Source organism: Dermacentor variabilis, chromosome 9 (assembly GCF_050947875.1).
Source record: "Dermacentor variabilis isolate Ectoservices chromosome 9, ASM5094787v1, whole genome shotgun sequence".
Classification (NCBI taxonomy): Eukaryota; Metazoa; Arthropoda; class Arachnida; order Ixodida; family Ixodidae; genus Dermacentor; species Dermacentor variabilis.
Genome location: NC_134576.1, coordinates 1,593,293 through 1,611,793, shown reverse-complemented (window position 1 = coordinate 1,611,793; position 18,501 = coordinate 1,593,293). Strand labels below are relative to the sequence as shown.

Below are 18,501 nucleotides of genomic sequence, written 5' to 3'. Positions count from 1 at the left end.
GAAAATGCAGCTGTCGGAGACGCCTTTGAACAGGTGCAAAAAGCAACGGTTTCCTCCACAAAAGGGATCCTCAATGACGGCACGAATAACGACGCTTCTGACCGCGTTTGTTCACACAGCGCCGAACGTGGCTTCGATCATGACGCATTTGCACGACGTCTATGCTCGCGCTAATATCGCTGACGCTGCGCTTTTGTCAGAAACCTTGTTCGCATTTTGGCTTGTATGTTAAGGAGAAAAAATACTCCGGCCTAAAGCATCTCATAGTGACTGTCTAGGGTAATGATATTAGCACTGAAGCAATGTAGTAACACACCGTATTGCCACTGCGGCAAGGAGTGGTGGCTCTGCATTCCCACCGGGCTCCTCTCGCGTGCTGCTTCCCTGTGTACAGAGCAAACACGATGCCCGACATTAAGCCCGATTCCATCGATACATCCTGAAAATTCTAGAGAAAGATGCCTGGCCACTTGGCTGCAGTGTTCACCACATTACCGAAACAGTCATCATGAGATGGCTTGTGCCTGCAAAATTTCAGTTGTTTCTATAACAGCACCATAAAGGAGGACATTTGTCGACCCCGTCCATTTAAATATGAACCGAAGTAGAGATTGTTTATGAAGGGGAATATGCATTATTTTCTGCAGCCATTTAGGCAGCACCGCTCAGCGCTTACCGGAACGAAGGGTAGCAGAGAAAAAAGCTAGAGGGCACAATGCTCGCCGGCCCGTATTTAATTAATTTTATTCTAATTAAGTTTACCGGACGAGCCAATTTTCTTGACAGATTGGAAAACGCTAGATAAGCAAACAAATGAATGTATTTGGCTAACCTAACCGAAATCAGTGGGCTGCGTACCTTCTGCGCAATAATCGGTATCCCGACTATTTTCTGCAAAGCACCGAGGGACTGCTGTCTGCAGGCCTAGGGATTTGGGTGACACACGCAGCACAGTTCTTCTCCCAGCGGCAACTTTCGCAGCCGCACTTGCCGTCCGCAGCTGTGGGGCTTCCGGCTTTCGTTCGTGACGCGGTGTCATCGATTACCGCCGCATGTCGAGCTGTATGCCAGGTGACTTTCATTGCATTGAATTCTATGGTTTTATGTGCCAAAACCACGATTTGATTGTGAGGCATGCCGTAGACTTTGTATTAATTTTGACCACCAGGGGATTTTTAACGTGCGCCCAATGCACCGGGCGTTTATGCATTTCGCTTCCATGTGAAATGAGGCCACTGTGCCCGAGATTTGATTCCGCGTCCTCATGCTTAGCAGCGCAATACCATAGCCGCTAAGCCAACACGGTGGGTAGAAGACTTTCTCCTGTACGTCCTTTGCTTTAACTCAAAACTGAGGCTGCTGGTGCTCTGTCTTGCTGCGTCTGTAAGAGCTCTGTTGTAATACTTCTCTGTATAATTCAGGCGGCCACAAATGACTAGTTGGTAATTTTTTAAAAATCTTAATCGTAGACATATTCGTTTCACGAGGGCCCCTGCAATCTATACTGGTTCCTTTACGAAATGCCGTTCTATAGCTCCTTCGCGAGTCGTCAGTCCCCATTGCTTTCTCATATTCTGGTTCACTTAGAATTGGGGTTAGGTGGCTCGAAACTTTGCCTCCAAACACTGGTTCTAAGCAGGTGGCGGTATTCGTGTGGTGGACTGTGTTATGCTGCCTGAGCCAAAGTCATGAAAGGTGGCAGAACACCGCCCTAGGCGTGTCGCTGGCCACGACTGTTTTCTACTTGTCCACGGAAAGTTCCTTACCGTTGACAGCAGGATGACATTAGGACCATCATGTTGCGTATAGGTCTGCGTAGTCCCACAGAAATCTCTCCATCTCAAGAGGCACTGAATGTGTGCCATTTGCGGACGCTGGTTTTTCTGAATGTTGCCGTTTGCAGGCAGTGCACGCTATGCAGTATTCATTTTTCATGTAAGCTTTCTCACTGGTCACACTTGAAGCCGCATGGTTAAGAGGAAGCTTTAGCTCAAGTAGTCCTATTTAAATATATGTAAAAGAAGAATTCGTTTTTCTCGGCAACCACTGCACCAAATTTGACGAAGTTTGTTGCATTTAAAAGAAAAAGTCTAGTGACTGTTGGTCTCGAATTTTTGAGTTGGGTCGTCAATTTTTGTTAAAAATCGGCAAAACTCCACAATTTTCAAAAAACGAAACTATCAAGTTTACAACACTGTTCCTCAAGAAAAAAAAAAAGGATAATAGAATTCTGTGAATTACGTCCAACGGTACATCTGAAGCGGTCAAAATTGATATGTTATACATATAAATAAAAAAATTGTAATATGGAAATACAGCTTTTGCAGAACCCTTGTAACCGACGCAAAAAATTCACGTAAGATGTCAAATGACATATCGAATTTCTCCGCTTTCAATGATCTAATGGATGCCGTTTACGGAACCACGATATCTGTTCATGATGGAGAGCTACGAATTTGTAAATGTCGTCCGTCTATTTTTTTTCAGACGGTCGAATATTTGATAATCTCTTTTACGAAATTCAAGCCTTAAATTGAGAGTCCGCTTCTAACAGTCACTAGAATTTAACTTTCTCTCTGAAATGCAAGAAATTTCGTTAAAATCGGCCCAGGGGTTATCGCAGAAAAACGTTATTGCGTTTTACATGTATATAAAAGGCCGCGTCGGAGTTCGGCCCGACCTAAAGATTCCTCTTAAAGCCATTTTCACATGCTACGACTGGAACGACGAAAATCGGTGCAGTCTTGCTTACTGCTTACTGCCTACAGCCAGGTTATGTGCCACACGCTGCATAATTATTTTATTGTAATGACCAAATTGTTTAGATTATAATAATATTGACTTTTATTGATTAGGAGCCAATAATATGCACGTTTAGTAGTTTAATAATGTGTTAGTTAAGATTTGTTTTGGAGTGCGCAACAGAGGTTTCTGAAGTTCAGTGCGACATGGCACACGTAAAGAGCTGTTCGCAGGTGGTTCAGCGCTGTGTGTTGTCTCATCTGCTTTCCATGACCGTTTCGCTCTGCCTGCGCTAACACACTCTACAAGATGACCTATCGACAAGTTCATATAGCTACCTTCACCGTATATGCAGTATTCGGAGTTCGGCTGTCACGAAGTCGTCGTGACAGTCCAAGAAGATCCTCTCGCTACCCGTGCTCGGCGTGAGCGTCTGGAGAAATGCGTGTGTATATCGTTGGTGATTTCGCATATGCGGTGTCTGCTCTTAGCCATATTCTTGCGCCAAACGCAACAAGCACCAACTTGAAGCCCACGTGTGCCCCTGAACGAAGCCGCGAATGGTCTGCGTGATTGCTGAACCTGGAATAAAAACTGCGTTGTGAAATGCAACCTTAGCGATATATATATATATATATATATATATATATATATATATATATATATATATATATATATATATATGTATGTATATGACAGTCCTCTCTAAATATTTCTAAAGGAGCAAAAGCCGACGCATCCAATGTTTTGAGTAGTTACCGTCACTTTTGTATAAACCTGTATGTTGGTCGCCTTCTAAAACACACGCTTGTAGTATACTCTGCGCTGGTAGTACACTCTGAACTTCTAAATAGAAGACCATATCAATACGCGTTTTCCATAATGCAGAATCGTAGGCCGACTGCAGGCGCACTTGCCGTAGTGTTTTCCAGCTTTCTGCTCAGCCTCGCACGACGCTCACGGTTAGCCTGTTTTGTGGAAATATTATTATATTATTAATGTTATAAAATATTATAGTTTCTCCACTGTAATTTATAGCAATCATCCAGATTTCTTAAACTAGTCATACATTTAACCTGTATTAGATCAACATTGTTATGACATGCTTATGGTGGTTATTTCAAACTAGATTGCTCAGCCAGGGCAAGCTCAAATCAATGTCTGAATGTTTATTGCAATTTGGTATTCCTAAATAGATTATATTGGCAGAATTTTATGCATGCTTGCATTTCCTGCAATTCAACGTTCAGAGCTGGAAAAAGGGATTCTTTTTCTTGCTGTCGAATGACTGCTTCAATGTCGATAGCAAGCTAGAATTATTCATTTCGAAAGTGTTAAGCAATGACTATATCTCTAAGCTTATCAATGGGTTTTGGTTCTACAAACAGAATTCAGTTTTCTTTCTTCCTCCCATTGACAGCCATAGAATGAAACTGTTCACTTTCATAAGTATCAGGATGCAAACATTCTGGAGTTTGTCCTGAGCATTTGTCTGCATCATATAGTGTGCATGTTTCTATCAAGTTCTGGTGTTGCAATCGGAGTTATCTACGCATATTTTTATACTGCAACAAAAATTTATTGAAATTCGTTTTCAAATCTACAATGTGGCCATGCAGTAACGACGACATTAATAAGCAATAACAAACTGCAGATTCAGTGTACGTGTTGGAATCTATGCGAAATGAAGTTTTTGTGCAGTGGTCAAATAAATTTTGTTGAAGTAACTGCAATATATACAATTTGAACATGTTGGATTTTGAACAATCCAACATGTCCGCTTTTGCAAGGTTTGCTTCTGCACTGCATAGGTCACAACCTTAATGTCATGTAATTGTATGCACTACACTGTTCACAAACTACACCGAAATGCAAATGGCAGTTATTATTAGATCCACCGTGCGAGACATCAACACAGTGACGTTTGTTGAGCAAGGAATGGTGCGAGGTGTATGCAGATGAATGAATGACATGTGCTTATGTACTTATTTATATACATCGCAGGCTGCAAGGTTGGAGGTTAGGCAAGGTTAGGCAAGGTTGTAGGTTAGGGTGAGTAAAAAATTAGCTATAAAAGGAAGAAGGGCACAACATGAAAAAACACAAAAAAGCAGCACCAATAGAATGCACCAACTAGCCCAACGTGTTTTACTGGCACAACATTATGCAATACTTAAAAATAACAGAAAAATTACTGCCCATGCACCCTGTACAGATGGTAAACCGGCGAAGCTGAAATGTGCGGCCCCGGTGTTTATCAGTGGGTTATCTCCGACGGTTTATTCGTCTTTCTATATTATTGGTTATGTCGGCGTTTCTTAATGAGGTTACCCACACGTTTGGCTTGGGCTTATCACACTGTTCATTTGTAATGCCTCACATCGCGCTTCGCATAACCACCATCGTGAAGGGTGCAATGAATGGTTCATTGTATTAATTCAGCAGGTCCATCAGTCTTTCCGAATTATGCTACGTATTTGTGTTATGTAATGTGGTAATCATAGTATTTATGACTCCGTTATGCACTGTAGTTACCAAGTGACACACCGGGGCTGCACATTTAATTTAAATAAATACAAGGACACATTTTTGAACCTATTGGGAAGTGGGAGAGAGACTGCTGCATGTGCGCCCATCACACTTTTGCTGCGAGATAATTGTGACATTATGATCATGTCTTAACCCCGTCTCCCTGTGTGTCCCTTCCCTGCAATAATACGTAGATGAATGTATATGTTTTAAAGGCACAAGCATTTCTATGTCTACCCAACGAGAAATTTCTGCGTCCGTCATGTAAGACGAATGCAATGGCTCCTAGCCCCACACTAGGGTATTTGTGATCGGACCACGAGTGTTTCGCCTAGGCACATACAGCTTCACTGTAAAAAGAACGAACACCTTCCTGCTAGGCATCATCAAGATGATCATGAGGCGTACTAACAAATGAAACTTTATTGAACATACCGAGCAAATGCTGGTTGACAACGAATAAATCGAAGTTACACAAAAAGCAGACAGAAGCAAAAACTGAGGTGTGTGCATACAGATCCCAACAGGAAACGCATCCATCTCTGAAAGTGTAACAGAGGCCATGCTGATAGAAGTTTCTTGCATCAACAGCTTCAATAATTTCTCTAGGCAGCCCATCTCCACAGAATGCTAGCTTCTTCCTCTGCAATGCCCTCTCGACATCTGAGCGTGCATTGTAGAGGGAGAAGCTAGCCATTGTGTGCAGATCGGCTGCCTAGAGAAATTATGGACACTGTACACATAAAAACGCTGGGAGAATCTTGTCAGCATGACCTACGTTAGAAATGGATGCATTTCCTGTCAGGAAACACACATTAATTTTTGCTTATCCTTTTTGTGTATGTTCGGTTCATCACTTGTCAGCCGGCATTTACTCGGCGTGTACATTAAACTTTTGGTTGTTAGATCATCTCGGTTTTCTTGTTCTTCTTAAGTGTTCTCTGGTGCAGTTTGCAGCAAGGCTATTCCTTATTTTTTTAGATTGCAACAAGTCACTTTAGTGTCCCTTATGATGCTTCTGTGTACCTTATAAGATCTTTTATTTGACCAGTGTAGCAAGAATGTATAATGTGAAGCATTAAGAACAGGCTACGCTAACTTCTGTGACATCAACATTTGTAAAAGGCAATTTATTTTCTCCATAGGTGCTGTTCTTCGCAGCAACATTTCTGTACTTCGCCAAGTCATACCTACAATGGCCGCAAAGCTCCCCGTTCGCCCTGGCCCAAGAAGCGCCACTGAATGCTGCAGCCGCCGACTGCATTGCGGCCATAACCACAGTAAGAACCACTTAGGTTCTGAGCTCCAGCGCACAGTGGGGCTTCGTTCGATCGAAATGTGAACTATGGTTGCATAAACTTACCAAACCAAAGTATGCAAACTCGTGTGAAGTCTAACGATTTGTCACAAAGAATAGGTTTGGATAACGCTGATGCCTCTATAGTTTAGTAAAGCAATGAAGGGGGCTAGTTGGTGAACGTTCATGGTTATACTGCGCTCAGTTTTACAAACACGATACTAAGGAAGGACAGGACGTGGACGGACGAAGCGCAAACTACCAACTGTTTGATACTGTTAAAGAACGCGCTTATATACAAGGAGATATGGTGCGGGGGGGGGGGGGGGGGGCTACATATAAAAAGATATGACAAGGTGACGACATGTGATTATAGTTTGGGTCAGGCATACATCCTTCACATGCACCCGTTCGCCCTGGCGAACTCGACCTCAGCTTTGATAAGCGCGATGGACGGAGTGCTTACGCACGTCTCTTTTTCTTTAGCTATCGCAAGCGCCTCCCATATTTCTCGCTCCGTTTTTGTTTTTGATGTTCCGATGACTGTGGTGCTTTCTATTAGCGGGGAGCATTTGCACTGTTTGCAATGTGCGGCCAAGTTGCTAGGTGCTGTCAGAAGCTGGCACGTGTATTTGTGCTCCCGTAACCTATCGTTTAGACAACGTCCAGTTTGCCCAATGTATACTTTCCCGCAGTCTAGTGGGATTTGGTAAACAACTGAAGTAGCGCATTCCACGTACTTTTTTGCGTGCTTAGTCTGACAGACCGTACCACTAGGGTTGGCCTCTTTGGATCCTGCGTTCACCTTCTTGCACATGCCTTTTAGTTTTTGCGGGGCGGAGAACAGAACTTGAACGTCATGGCGTTGGGCTGTCTTTTTTATCCGATGTGACAAGCCATGGATGTAAGGCAACACCACGCGTTTTTTCAATTTTTTCTGTGTTTTCTGCCTTTTCCTGTTGGCTCTGATTTCGGGCAACAAGTTTTCACAGATTTGCACCACCATGCTGTTCGGGTACCCACTGTTTCTCAAGCGGCTTACTTGCAGATCGATGCTCTCCCTCACAGCATGGTGGCATGATTTTTCAATTGCTTGACTGATGCAAGCCTTGGCGATGCCTCTTTTAATGATTTTAGAATGGCAAGAGTCGTACCTCAGGATTTCTTTTTCTCCTCTAGTTTTGTAGCACCAGCACATGTGGGAGCCTCTGATCCTAATGTTTATATCAAGGTACTGCAATCGACCTTCGGTAGGAGTCTCGTACGTGAACTCTAAACCTTCATGTGCTTTTTTGAACATGCTGATGACAGTTTCTACGCTACATGGATCGGTTTGGTTTTCTTTCATGCACACCAAATAATCGTCAACATATCTGAAATTTGTTTGGAGACACGAACATAACTACCTGTTTCAGATATGTTGACGATTATTTGGTGTGCATGAAAGAAAACCAAACCGATCCATGTAGCGTAGAAACTGTCATCAGCATGTTCAAAAAAGCACATGAAGGTTTAGAGTTCACGTACGAGACTCCTACCGAAGGTCGATTGCAGTACCTTGATATAAACATTAGGATCAGAGGCTCCCACATGTGCTGGTGCTACAAAACTAGAGGAGAAAAAGAAATCCTGAGGTACGACTCTTGCCATTCTAAAATCATTAAAAGAGGCATCGCCAAGGCTTGCATCAGTCAAGCAATTGAAAAATCATGCCACCATGCTGTGAGGGAGAGCATCGATCTGCAAGTAAGCCGCTTGAGAAACAGTGGGTACCCGAACAGCATGGTGGTGCAAATCTGTGAAAACTTGTTGCCCGAAATCAGAGCCAACAGGAAAAGGCAGAAAACACAGAAAAAATTGAAAAAACGCGTGGTGTTGCCTTACATCCATGGCTTGTCACATCGGATAAAAAAGACAGCCCAACGCCATGACGTTCAAGTTCTGTTCTCCGCCCCGCAAAAACTAAAAGGCATGTGCAAGAAGGTGAACGCAGGATCCAAAGAGGCCAACCCTAGTGGTACGGTCTGTCAGACTAAGCACGCAAAAAAGTACGTGGAATGCGCTACTTCAGTTGTTTACCAAATCCCACTAGACTGCGGGAAAGTATACATTGGGCAAACTGGACGTTGTCTAAACGATAGGTTACGGGAGCACAAATACACGTGCCAGCTTCTGACAGCACCTAGCAACTTGGCCGCACATTGCAAACAGTGCAAATGCTCCCCGCTAATAGAAAGCACCACAGTCATCGGAACATCAAAAACAAAAACGGAGCGAGAAATATGGGAGGCGCTTGCGATAGCTAAAGAAAAAGAGACGTGCGTAAGCACTCCGTCCATCGCGCTTATCAAAGCTGAGGTCGAGTTCGCCAGGGCGAACGGGTGCATGTGAAGGATGTATGCCTGACCCAAACTATAATCACATGTCGTCACCTTGTCATATCTTTTTATATGTAGCCCCCCCCCCCCGCACCATATCTCCTTGTATATAAGCGCGTTCTTTAACAGTATCAAACAGTTGGTAGTTTGCGCTTCGTCCGTCCACGTCCTGTCCTTCCTTAGTATCGTGTTTGTAAAACTGAGCGCAGTATAACCATGAGCCTGTATAGTTTACTCTTCAGCATGTATAGTTTGCGCACTGTTTGCTGTTGTAAGAGAGAAAACTTAATGTCAGCTGCAGATAGATAGCTAGCTAGCTAGCTAGCAAGCTATATATATATATATATATATATATATATATATATATATATATATATATATATATATATAGATAGATAGATAGATAAATAGATAGATAGATAGATAGATAGATAGATAGAATTTTATTTTCTCCGAAAATTTCTCTGGTGTGGGTTGTTACGCACGTGTGAGGTCTTCGATGAATGACTTGAAGTGGCTAGGACTGGAGGGTTGCGCAGCGGCGGTGGGTACATGGTTTCAGTCGTTCGCTGCTCGAAAGAAAAATGAGTTGAGATGCGCAGTAGTGGGCGCAGGTGGTGGGTATACAGGTGCATAATAACTGTTGCGGAGCAATGGTCGATCAGCAGGTACGATAATAGAGCGAGGAAAAGGCCAGGGAGAGAGGGATATGCTCCCGGTTGATCTACTTGACTCAAAACTCGTATGATTAGTCTCTGTATAGCTCTACTATCTATACTTTAGAGACGCTAGAATAGTGAGAATAATCTGAGAAAACAAAGGTAATACCGCGGCTTTGATGGACTCAAGAGCTTTTAGCCGGATAATCTGAAGCAGGACCCCAATCGCGCATGCGTAGTCCATTTTGGCACAAACAAACGCCTGGTACGTTAGCAGTTTTACGTGAAAAGGGCTAAACTTAAGGCCACGCCGGACATGGCCACGGTTGGCTTAGTTTGTTAGACATGCTATATGATGCGACCAGTTGAGAACATGAGTGACTCTTATACCGATGTTCCTATATTATAATACTGAAGATAACTCGGAACCGAAAAAGACGTACATGTGTGCTTGGTAGGAAGCCCATCGGCCGCAAGACATTTTCGAAGTGTTCTTGCTTTTAAAGACACTAACCAAGTTCTGTACAACTTTTTAACCGTTAAAAATCAATTTAAGGGCAATGTTATCTTGGAAGCTATAGATAGGACACTAAAGGACGCGATCGTCTACGAAAAGGTGAATACAGGAGCAGTTGTTCGCGGGTAGGTTATTGAAGAAGATTAGAAAAAGAAATGGTCCGAGGACGCTGCCTTGAGGAACTCCGCATATAAGATGTGCTAACGAGAAGGTGTGGCCATTCTCAGAGACAAACTGTTCCCTCTTTGTGAGGAAGTCGCCCAGCCAGTCGAAGGCAAAGGGCTTAAGATTTAGGTGTGAAAGCTTAACAAATAGCCGTTTACGTGGTAATTTGTCTCAGGCTTTCTCGAATCGAGGAACGGGGCGTGTATCGGCATATTGTGAAGTATGCCTGAACTGGGATGTCATGAATAAATAACGGAAGCTGGGTCTTACAGGCGAAACATTTCCGAAATGATGTTGCTGTGGGTGAACGAAGCCAACAGAGGTTAGAAACTTATGTGCGAATAACTGTTGTGGTCCGTTTTTTTGTGACGTCATGACGTAACACATTTATCCGGCACTGGGATAATCTTTACCGCCTTGCAGTTTTGCAGCACCAGTCCTAATGACAGAGTGTCGGAAAATATGAGATAGCATGACGTTTGTACTATGGTTGGTATTCTTTAAAGCCTTAAAGTTAAATTCGTTGATTCCTGCAGAAGATGACAACTTAAGGTTGTCGATTAGTCTACTGATATCATGAGGGATGAATAGTATGCCGGGCATAATGGGGTGATTAGATTCTGGAAAATCGGGCAGTTCGTCATTGGGATCAAGGGTGAATACAGAAGAAAGAGTGTCATTGAGTACATTAGGAACCTCTGCTTCCGGAAGTGGGCTATTGTGATTGTCGCATAAAGAGGCACTTTTATGGTGGCCTGGTTTAATTGTTTTACAGAATTGCTCTGGATTATTTCGCAGCATTATATGTAATGTCGTAGAAAGGAACCGCCGCTTGGTTTCTACTGCAACACGCTGAAATGCTTTTTCTGCCGCGATGTATCTTGACGAAGTGCATTGCATGGTTTGAATTTTGGGCAACTAGAAAATTTCTCTTCTTTATGTTCTTTAGACGTTTTAAGTTATCATATGCGCTCGGTAACATGACTAGTTATTTATTTATTAATTAGGGCGCACAATCAGTTTTTTTAAATAGCCCGTTTGTTTCATCTGATCCACTCCGAAATTACCTAGGAACCAAGTGCAGAACTCAGCTAATCTCTATTCAGGCTTGCATAACTCCCTTTATCGTACAATGTTAGTAATTTATTTTATTTTTAGGGTGTGGTAGCTTGTAATGAATAGAACCGTGAACTATTTATCAGTCAAGCCAGGTAATATTGTTAGTGACGGGACATTATCAGGGTGTGACATTAACAAAAAATCTAGTATACGCGTGCGTTTATCAGTAAGTTTCGTTGATTCCAAGATTAGCTGTAACACCAAATGTGAGGCACGTGTTGAAAAAATTCACATTTCTTGATGTTCCTTGATGTAGATGAGAACAGATCAAGTCGGTTTATGGAAGAAAAGTTAAAATCGCCGCACAATATGACGTCACGCTGTGTGGACGCTACACGGCGAGGCAACTCTAGCAGCGGCAGAACGGAGCAAGTTTCGGTGCTAGCCGTGCGTACACGGAATGTAACGTGCGAATATGTAGTGGTGCAAACAAAAAAGGCTTCAATTGACATAACTATGTTGACCATTGAGCAGCTAGGGTGGGTAACCAGCATAACACCATCGTCACGCCTAATTTCACAGTCTCCCCGAAAATATGGAAATCGGGGAAGACACAGAATACTTAAGAGTCATGAGCCGAAAAATTTAGCCATGTTTCTGTAATTGCTATTACATTAGGGTCACGTATTTCGACAAGGTGTTAAAGATAATCACGTTTTAGAGGAATACTTTTAATGTATTTATAAAGAAATGGGAAAGAGGTCACACTTGTTACCGGAGGCATTACGAGGCAGCTATGTTTTACTTGCGATGGCTTTGTTGGCATGACCAAATACGTAGCTCGTGCTATCCATAGTCAGCTTGTCGTGACGAAGATCAAAAACTTGGAATTTGACGTATTCTACCTGCTTTTTGCGGGTGAGACGAATGCTGCGGCAGTAATATTCGGATATACCGAAGCCTGATCCTCTTAGATTCTTTACTTTTTAGATTGGAAAGAATAGGATATCTTGCTTTGAAGTTTGCAAGCTTCACATAAATTGGTGTGTTTTTTACGTTTTTCGAATTTTCTGAGCCGGCGAGCGCGCTCTATGTCTGTTGACTGGATATCAATAATAAGGTTTGAACTGCAATGCCGTGTAAACAGGCTTTTATATTGATCCCACGTTTCAGGCTCTGAATCTCACAGCCCGCCTCTTCCACCCGCCCCCACCAAAAAAAAGAAACACTTCGTTCCTACAACGTTACATTTGTTCAATGTCGTCTATTCGTGCGGCAATATTCACAATATCAGCGGCATTCGGCATTGTAAGCTTGCTGATGGTGTTAAGTGATATCTTCAAACAGCTTGTCATTTTGGAATAGTATAGTGCGAACTAATTTCATTTCATTCAGCGAAGGCGCCTGAGCAGAGCAAATGTCATCAGGCGGTGACATCTCCCGACGTTTGCGTAGCATCGGAATTTCATTTTTTTTTTCGATGTCGCCGGCGAGTAGTAGCAGCAGTTTTATAAAAACGCACATTTATTGTCTCACAGGGACGAAGAAGTTACGTAGGCCAAACTTCAATACGAGGTTAGCGTAACTAGTGCACTTTGCAAACAAAGGATATGTGTTATTTACCGGCAAGAAAAGCAGATCGATGCTGAACGTCAGCTGACATCTAGATCTTAACCTAGAAAAAGTTTGAAAAAAAAGGCGAAAAATAAACAAAAATATAGAGCACACACACAGTTGCCATTCAAACGCGCGTGAAACGCACTACTGAAGAAGAACGAGCAGTAAGCATGCTACTTGGAAGAGCAGGACGAGTTAGTCGAGGCCTTGGGCCTGCATTGCCAGAGCTATGTGACATCTAGCCGCGATGCCCAGCTATATGAGGGTTCCTACAAAGCAGAATGCATCTAGACATTTGGAGCAAGTGCTGGGTATCGTTCCCAGTATATTTAGTGGTACTTGCAGACATATTTGTAGCATGTCATCGAGGCGTCCATCCATCAAGTGTTGAAAGCGCCTAGGTGCGTTGCAGTTCAAAGCCAGGACTCTGCCGCGGTCCTAGGACATCCTGCAGCTCGAGCTACGTGTCTTCTTGCACATTCAGACAATTCCGCAACACAGCCCTTGAGTTTGTAAGGTGTCTTCGAACTGAAACTAGTTAATACACATCTACATATAAATTTTCATTTGCGCGAAGACTCATAGGCAAGATGGCCGACTGGCGCACAACAAACACAGGTGCAGCACAACTATTTTACTGCACCTCTGTTTTTTTAGACGCCGAACAAACGTTGACGAGCGTTTTGTCAGCGTCTAATGTGCTTTCCCGGTGTTGCATGTGTGCGAGCACAGGCCAACACGAAATACGAACAAACACAACCTTACGATCTTGCAGCGTATGTGCATGTAGCATGGTCTTATATACTATATCCATGCGTTGGCCTTCTTAGGGTGCTTTCCGAATTTTGCGGTATTTTGAAGTATTTATATGAGAGTGCAGTCATCCAATATCCAGCTTTCCTCAGGGTTTAGTTCACGTGGGTGCCACCACACGGCGTATTATACTCTTTCAGACTTTCGACGGTGACGTATTTATGACGTCAACGAAGCGAAATGAAAGGATTGAAAGATTCCGCATAACTGAACTTCTTGAGAAAGCTTGTCCCTCTGTCGTTGTCACTGTAATATATATATATATACATATATATATATATATATATATATATATATATATATATATATATATATATATATGTGTGTGTGTGTGTGTGTGTGTATGTATGTATGTGTGTATGTATATATATATTGTCACGTGGTGGTGACGTTGAAGGACACAGTAGCAATATTGTGAAGGACAAAACTAACTTCTATTGTGCGAACCTGTGCCCACAAAAACAGGCTACACTGATAGCACAACGATAGCGGCGAACACGGTCGGCGATCGTGGAAAATCTGATCAGCGGGTCCAGCGCGTCGGCTTTTATACAGTAGTGATCGAATGTTCCAGACTAATCGTTGGGACCCAGGTGCCTTCCACAAAGTTCTACACCATTCGCGTCACACGATGAAATCAGATAACACAAGGATCGCCGACAACAGACAGCGGATAGAAGCATCGATTACTTTCCAGAAACTCCGGATACATGCCGGCGCGTCCCGCGCTATGCGATAACATTTGTTAGGCGGCGAAACGTGTCGCCCTATAAATATAAGTATACACGTGTCAATACCCCCCTCTTAAAAAGCATCGACCTGATGATGCAAACAAACGAAAGTAATAAAGAAAAGCACTCGTAGCAAAGAAAACAACAAAATAAGGAAGTTTGTCAGCGTCCGTAAAAGGGTTTAAGGCGCATGACGTGTACCACTTCAGATTGTGCGCGGCGCCGCTGTGAATGCGAAATGTCGTCTGGCACGACCTCATAGTCCAGCGTGCCAATACGTCGGATGATCTTGTACGGTCCGAAATAGCGACGCAAAAGCTTCTCGCTCAGTCCTCGTCGGCGTATAGGGGTCCAAACCCAAACACGGTCACCGGGTTGGTACTCGACGAAGCGTCGTCGGGGGTTGTAGCGTCGGGTGTCGGTCCTCTGTTGGTTCTTGATCCGCAGGCGGGCGAGCTGTCGGGCTTCTTCGGAGCGCTGGAGATAGGTAGCGACGTCAAGATTCTCCTAGTCAGTGACGTGCGGCAGCATGGCGTCGAGCGTCGTCGTCGGGTTCCTGCCGTAAACCAGCTTAAACGGCGGGATCTGTGTTGTTTCTTGCGCCACCATGTTGTAAGCGAATGTCACGTACGGCAGGACGGCATCCCAGGTCTTGTGCTCGACGTCGACGTACATTGCTAGCATGTCGGCGAGGGTCTTTTTCAGGCGCTCCGCGAGACCATTCGTCTGCGGTTGGTAGGCAGTTGTCCTCCTGTGGCTTGTTTGGCTCTATTGCAGAATGGCTTGGGTGAGATCTGCTGTAAAAGCCGTTGCTCTGTCGGTGATCAGGAATTCAGGGGCACCATGTCGCAGCAGGATGTGCGCGACGAAAAATTTCGCCACTTCGGCGGCGCAGCCTTTTGGTAGAGCTTTAATTTCCGCGAAGCGGGTGAGGTAGTCCGTCGCCACGACGATCCACTTATTCCCGGATGTTGACGTCGGAAACGGCCCCAACAATTCCATCCCAATCTGCTGGAATGGTCGACGAGGAGGTACGATTGGCTATAGTAATCCTGCTGGCCTTGTCGGTGGTGTCTTGCATCTCTGACAGTCTCGGCATGTTTTGACGGAACGGGCGACGTCGGCGCTCAGACGCGGCCAGTAATACCTTTACTGTATCCTCGACAGCGTCCGGGAGAATCCTAGGAGCCCAGCGGTTGGATCGTTGTGTAGGGCGTCCAGTACATCTGGATGCAGCGCTGACGGTACAACAAGAAGGTAGCTGGCGCGGACTGTTGTTGACTACAAAACCTTTTGTTTCGCAGCGTGAACGAAGACAACCCGCGCTTAAATGCCCTAGGGACAACGTCGGTGTTCCGTTCCGAGTAGTCGACGAGGCCTTTTAGCTCCGGGTCTGCTCGGGTCTGCTGTTTAGTGAAGTCTTGCGCGCTTATTATCCCAAGGAAGGCTTCGTCGTCCTCGTCGTCTTGCGGCGGGGGATCGATGGGAGTGCGTGATAAGCAGTCGGCGTTAGGGTGTTTTTTTCCGGACTTAAATATTATGGTGACTTCAAATTCTTGCAATCTGAGGCTCCACCGCGCCAGCCGTCCTGAAGGGTGCTTTAAGTTAGCTAGCCAACACAACGCGTGATGGTCGCTGACCACTTTGAATGGCCTGCCATAGAGGTAAGGGCTAAATTTTGCTGTAGCACAAATGATGGCGAGGCATTCCTTTTCACTCGTAGAAGAATGGCCTTCCGCTTATGACAGTGACCGGCTAACATAAGATATCACCTGCTGAAGTACGTATTTCCTCTGGACTAGGATGGCACCGAGGCCTAGGCTGCTGGCGTCAGTGTGGATTTCAGTATCGACGTCTTCGTCGAAGTGTGCAAGTACCGGCGGCGACTGCATGCGTCGTTTGAGTTCTTGAAATGCGTCGGCCTGCGGCGTTTCCCACTTGAACTCGACATCACATTTCGTTATATGTGGTAGCGGCTCTGCGATGCGTGAAAAGTCCTTGACAAAGCACCCATAGTAGGCACATAAGCCAAGGAATCTGCGCACTGATTTCTTGTCGATTGGCTACGGGAACTCTGCAATGGCAGCTGTCTGCTGCGGGTCGGGGCGTACTTCAGATTTGCTGATGACGTGGCCGAAATATAGAAGCTTATCGTAAGCGAAGCGACACTTTTCCGGCTTCAGAGTGAGCCCTGATGTCTTAATTGGCCTCTAATAATGTTGCAAACCGCTTAAGGTGATCGTTGAAATTTCCGGCGAAGATGACGACGTCATCCAAGTGAACAAGAAAGGTCTGCCACTTCAATCCTGCTAAAACCGTGTCCATCACGCACGGGAACGTTGCAGGCGCCGAGCACAGTCAAAATGGCGTAACCTTGAACTCATAGAGGCCCTCTGGCGTGATGAAGGCGGTCTTTTCGCGATCCCTTCCGTCGACTTCTATTTGCCAGTAGCCGGACTTGAGGTCCATTGATGAGAAGTATTTAGCATTGCAGAGCCGATCCAATGCGTCATCTATCCGTTGGAGGGGTTATACGTGGTTCTTCGTGATTTTGTTCAGTGGATGATAATCGACGCAGAAACGCAGGGTTCCCTACTATTTCTTCATTATAACAACCGGAGACGCCCACGGGCTTTTCGACGGCTAGATGATGTCATCGCGCAACATTTCGTCGACTTGTTGTCTTATAGCTTCGCGTTCTCGCGTCGAAACTCGGTAAGGGCTCTGGCGGAGTGCTCGAACGCACTCTTCGGTTATTATGCCATGCTTTGCGACTGGTGTTTGTCGAATCCTCGATGACGTCGAAAAGCAGTCTTTGTATCGTCGAAGCAGAAATCAGAGCTGTTGCTACTTAATCACGGGGAGACTTGGATTTATGTCGAAGTCTGGCTCGGGAACTACGGTCGTCGGGGTAGATGCCACAGAATCCGAGAGGACAAACGCAACGCTGGTTTCCTGAATTTCCTCGATGTATGCAATTGTCGTGCCCTTGTTGATGTGCTTGAACTCCTCGCTGAAGTTTATCAGCAACACTTTCGTCTTTCCTCCGTGCAGTCGAGCGATCCCTCTTGCGACGCAAATTTCACGGTCGAGCAGTAGACGCTTGGCGCCTTCGATGACGCCTTCTACGTCAGCGGGTGTTTCGGTGGTGGCCGAAATAGCAATGGTGGAGTGAGGCGGAATGCTTACTTGATCTTCGAGCACACTCAAGGCGTGGTGATTACGGGGGCTCTCCGGCGGTATCGCTTGATCTTCCGACAGCGTTATTGACTTCGACTAAAGGTCGATGATTGCGCCGTGTTGGTTCAGGGAGTCCATGCCCAGAATGATGTCGCGTGAACATTGCTGGAGGATAACGAAGGTGGCAGGGTAAGTCCGGTCATGAATGGTAATCCTTGCTGTGCAGACTCCACTCGGCGTGATGAGTTGGCCTCCAGCTGTGCGAATTAACGGGCCTTCCCAAGCAGTTTAAGTTTCTTCAACTGGGCTGCGATGGGTCCACTCATGACGGAGTAACCGGCTCATGTGTCTACTAAGGCGGTGACTGCGTGGCCGTAGAGAAGCACGTCGAGAACGGTGGTTCTTTGTCTTGCGTTACAGTCAGGCCTTGGCGTCGGATCGCAGCTGCGTCGCGTTGACCTGTGGCTGCTACGTGGCGTCGTCAGGTGGTTTTTCGTCAGCGTGTTCTTTCCTTCCAGATTTCGACGGGACTGCAGTGTGTCGCCGTTGTTATGTCGCCGAGATAGTCTTTTTTGGCGTCTTCATCGGCGGCGGAGGATCTTGGTCAGTTCGACGAACAGCAACCGCACCTCCATCGGTTGCTGCTTTTAGTTTTCCGGATATGGGCTGACGCACCGGCCCCGGGCTGGGCCAGTGTATGGTCAGCGCTGCGGCGACAGGTAGCGGCGAACGTGACGGTCGTCGAGGGCTCCACTGTGTAGCGGCGAGGTAGTCGGCGATATCGCGAGGTCGTTCGCGTATCTGTGGTCGCGGC

General features: G+C 45.2%; 1 protein-coding gene across 3 annotated transcripts in view; it reads left to right on the top strand.

Annotated features, from left to right (window-relative positions):
* Positions 1 to 18,501, top strand: part of LOC142558244 (ATP-binding cassette sub-family C member 2-like) — a 659,669-nt gene that overhangs the window by 123,182 nt on the left and 517,986 nt on the right. For all 3 annotated transcript variants that reach the window (XM_075670395.1, XM_075670394.1, XM_075670396.1), the window contains one exon: positions 6,417 to 6,551. In XM_075670395.1, coding sequence (XP_075526510.1) covers positions 6,417 to 6,551 — 135 coding nt within the window. The remainder of the gene's footprint in view (positions 1 to 6,416; positions 6,552 to 18,501) is intronic.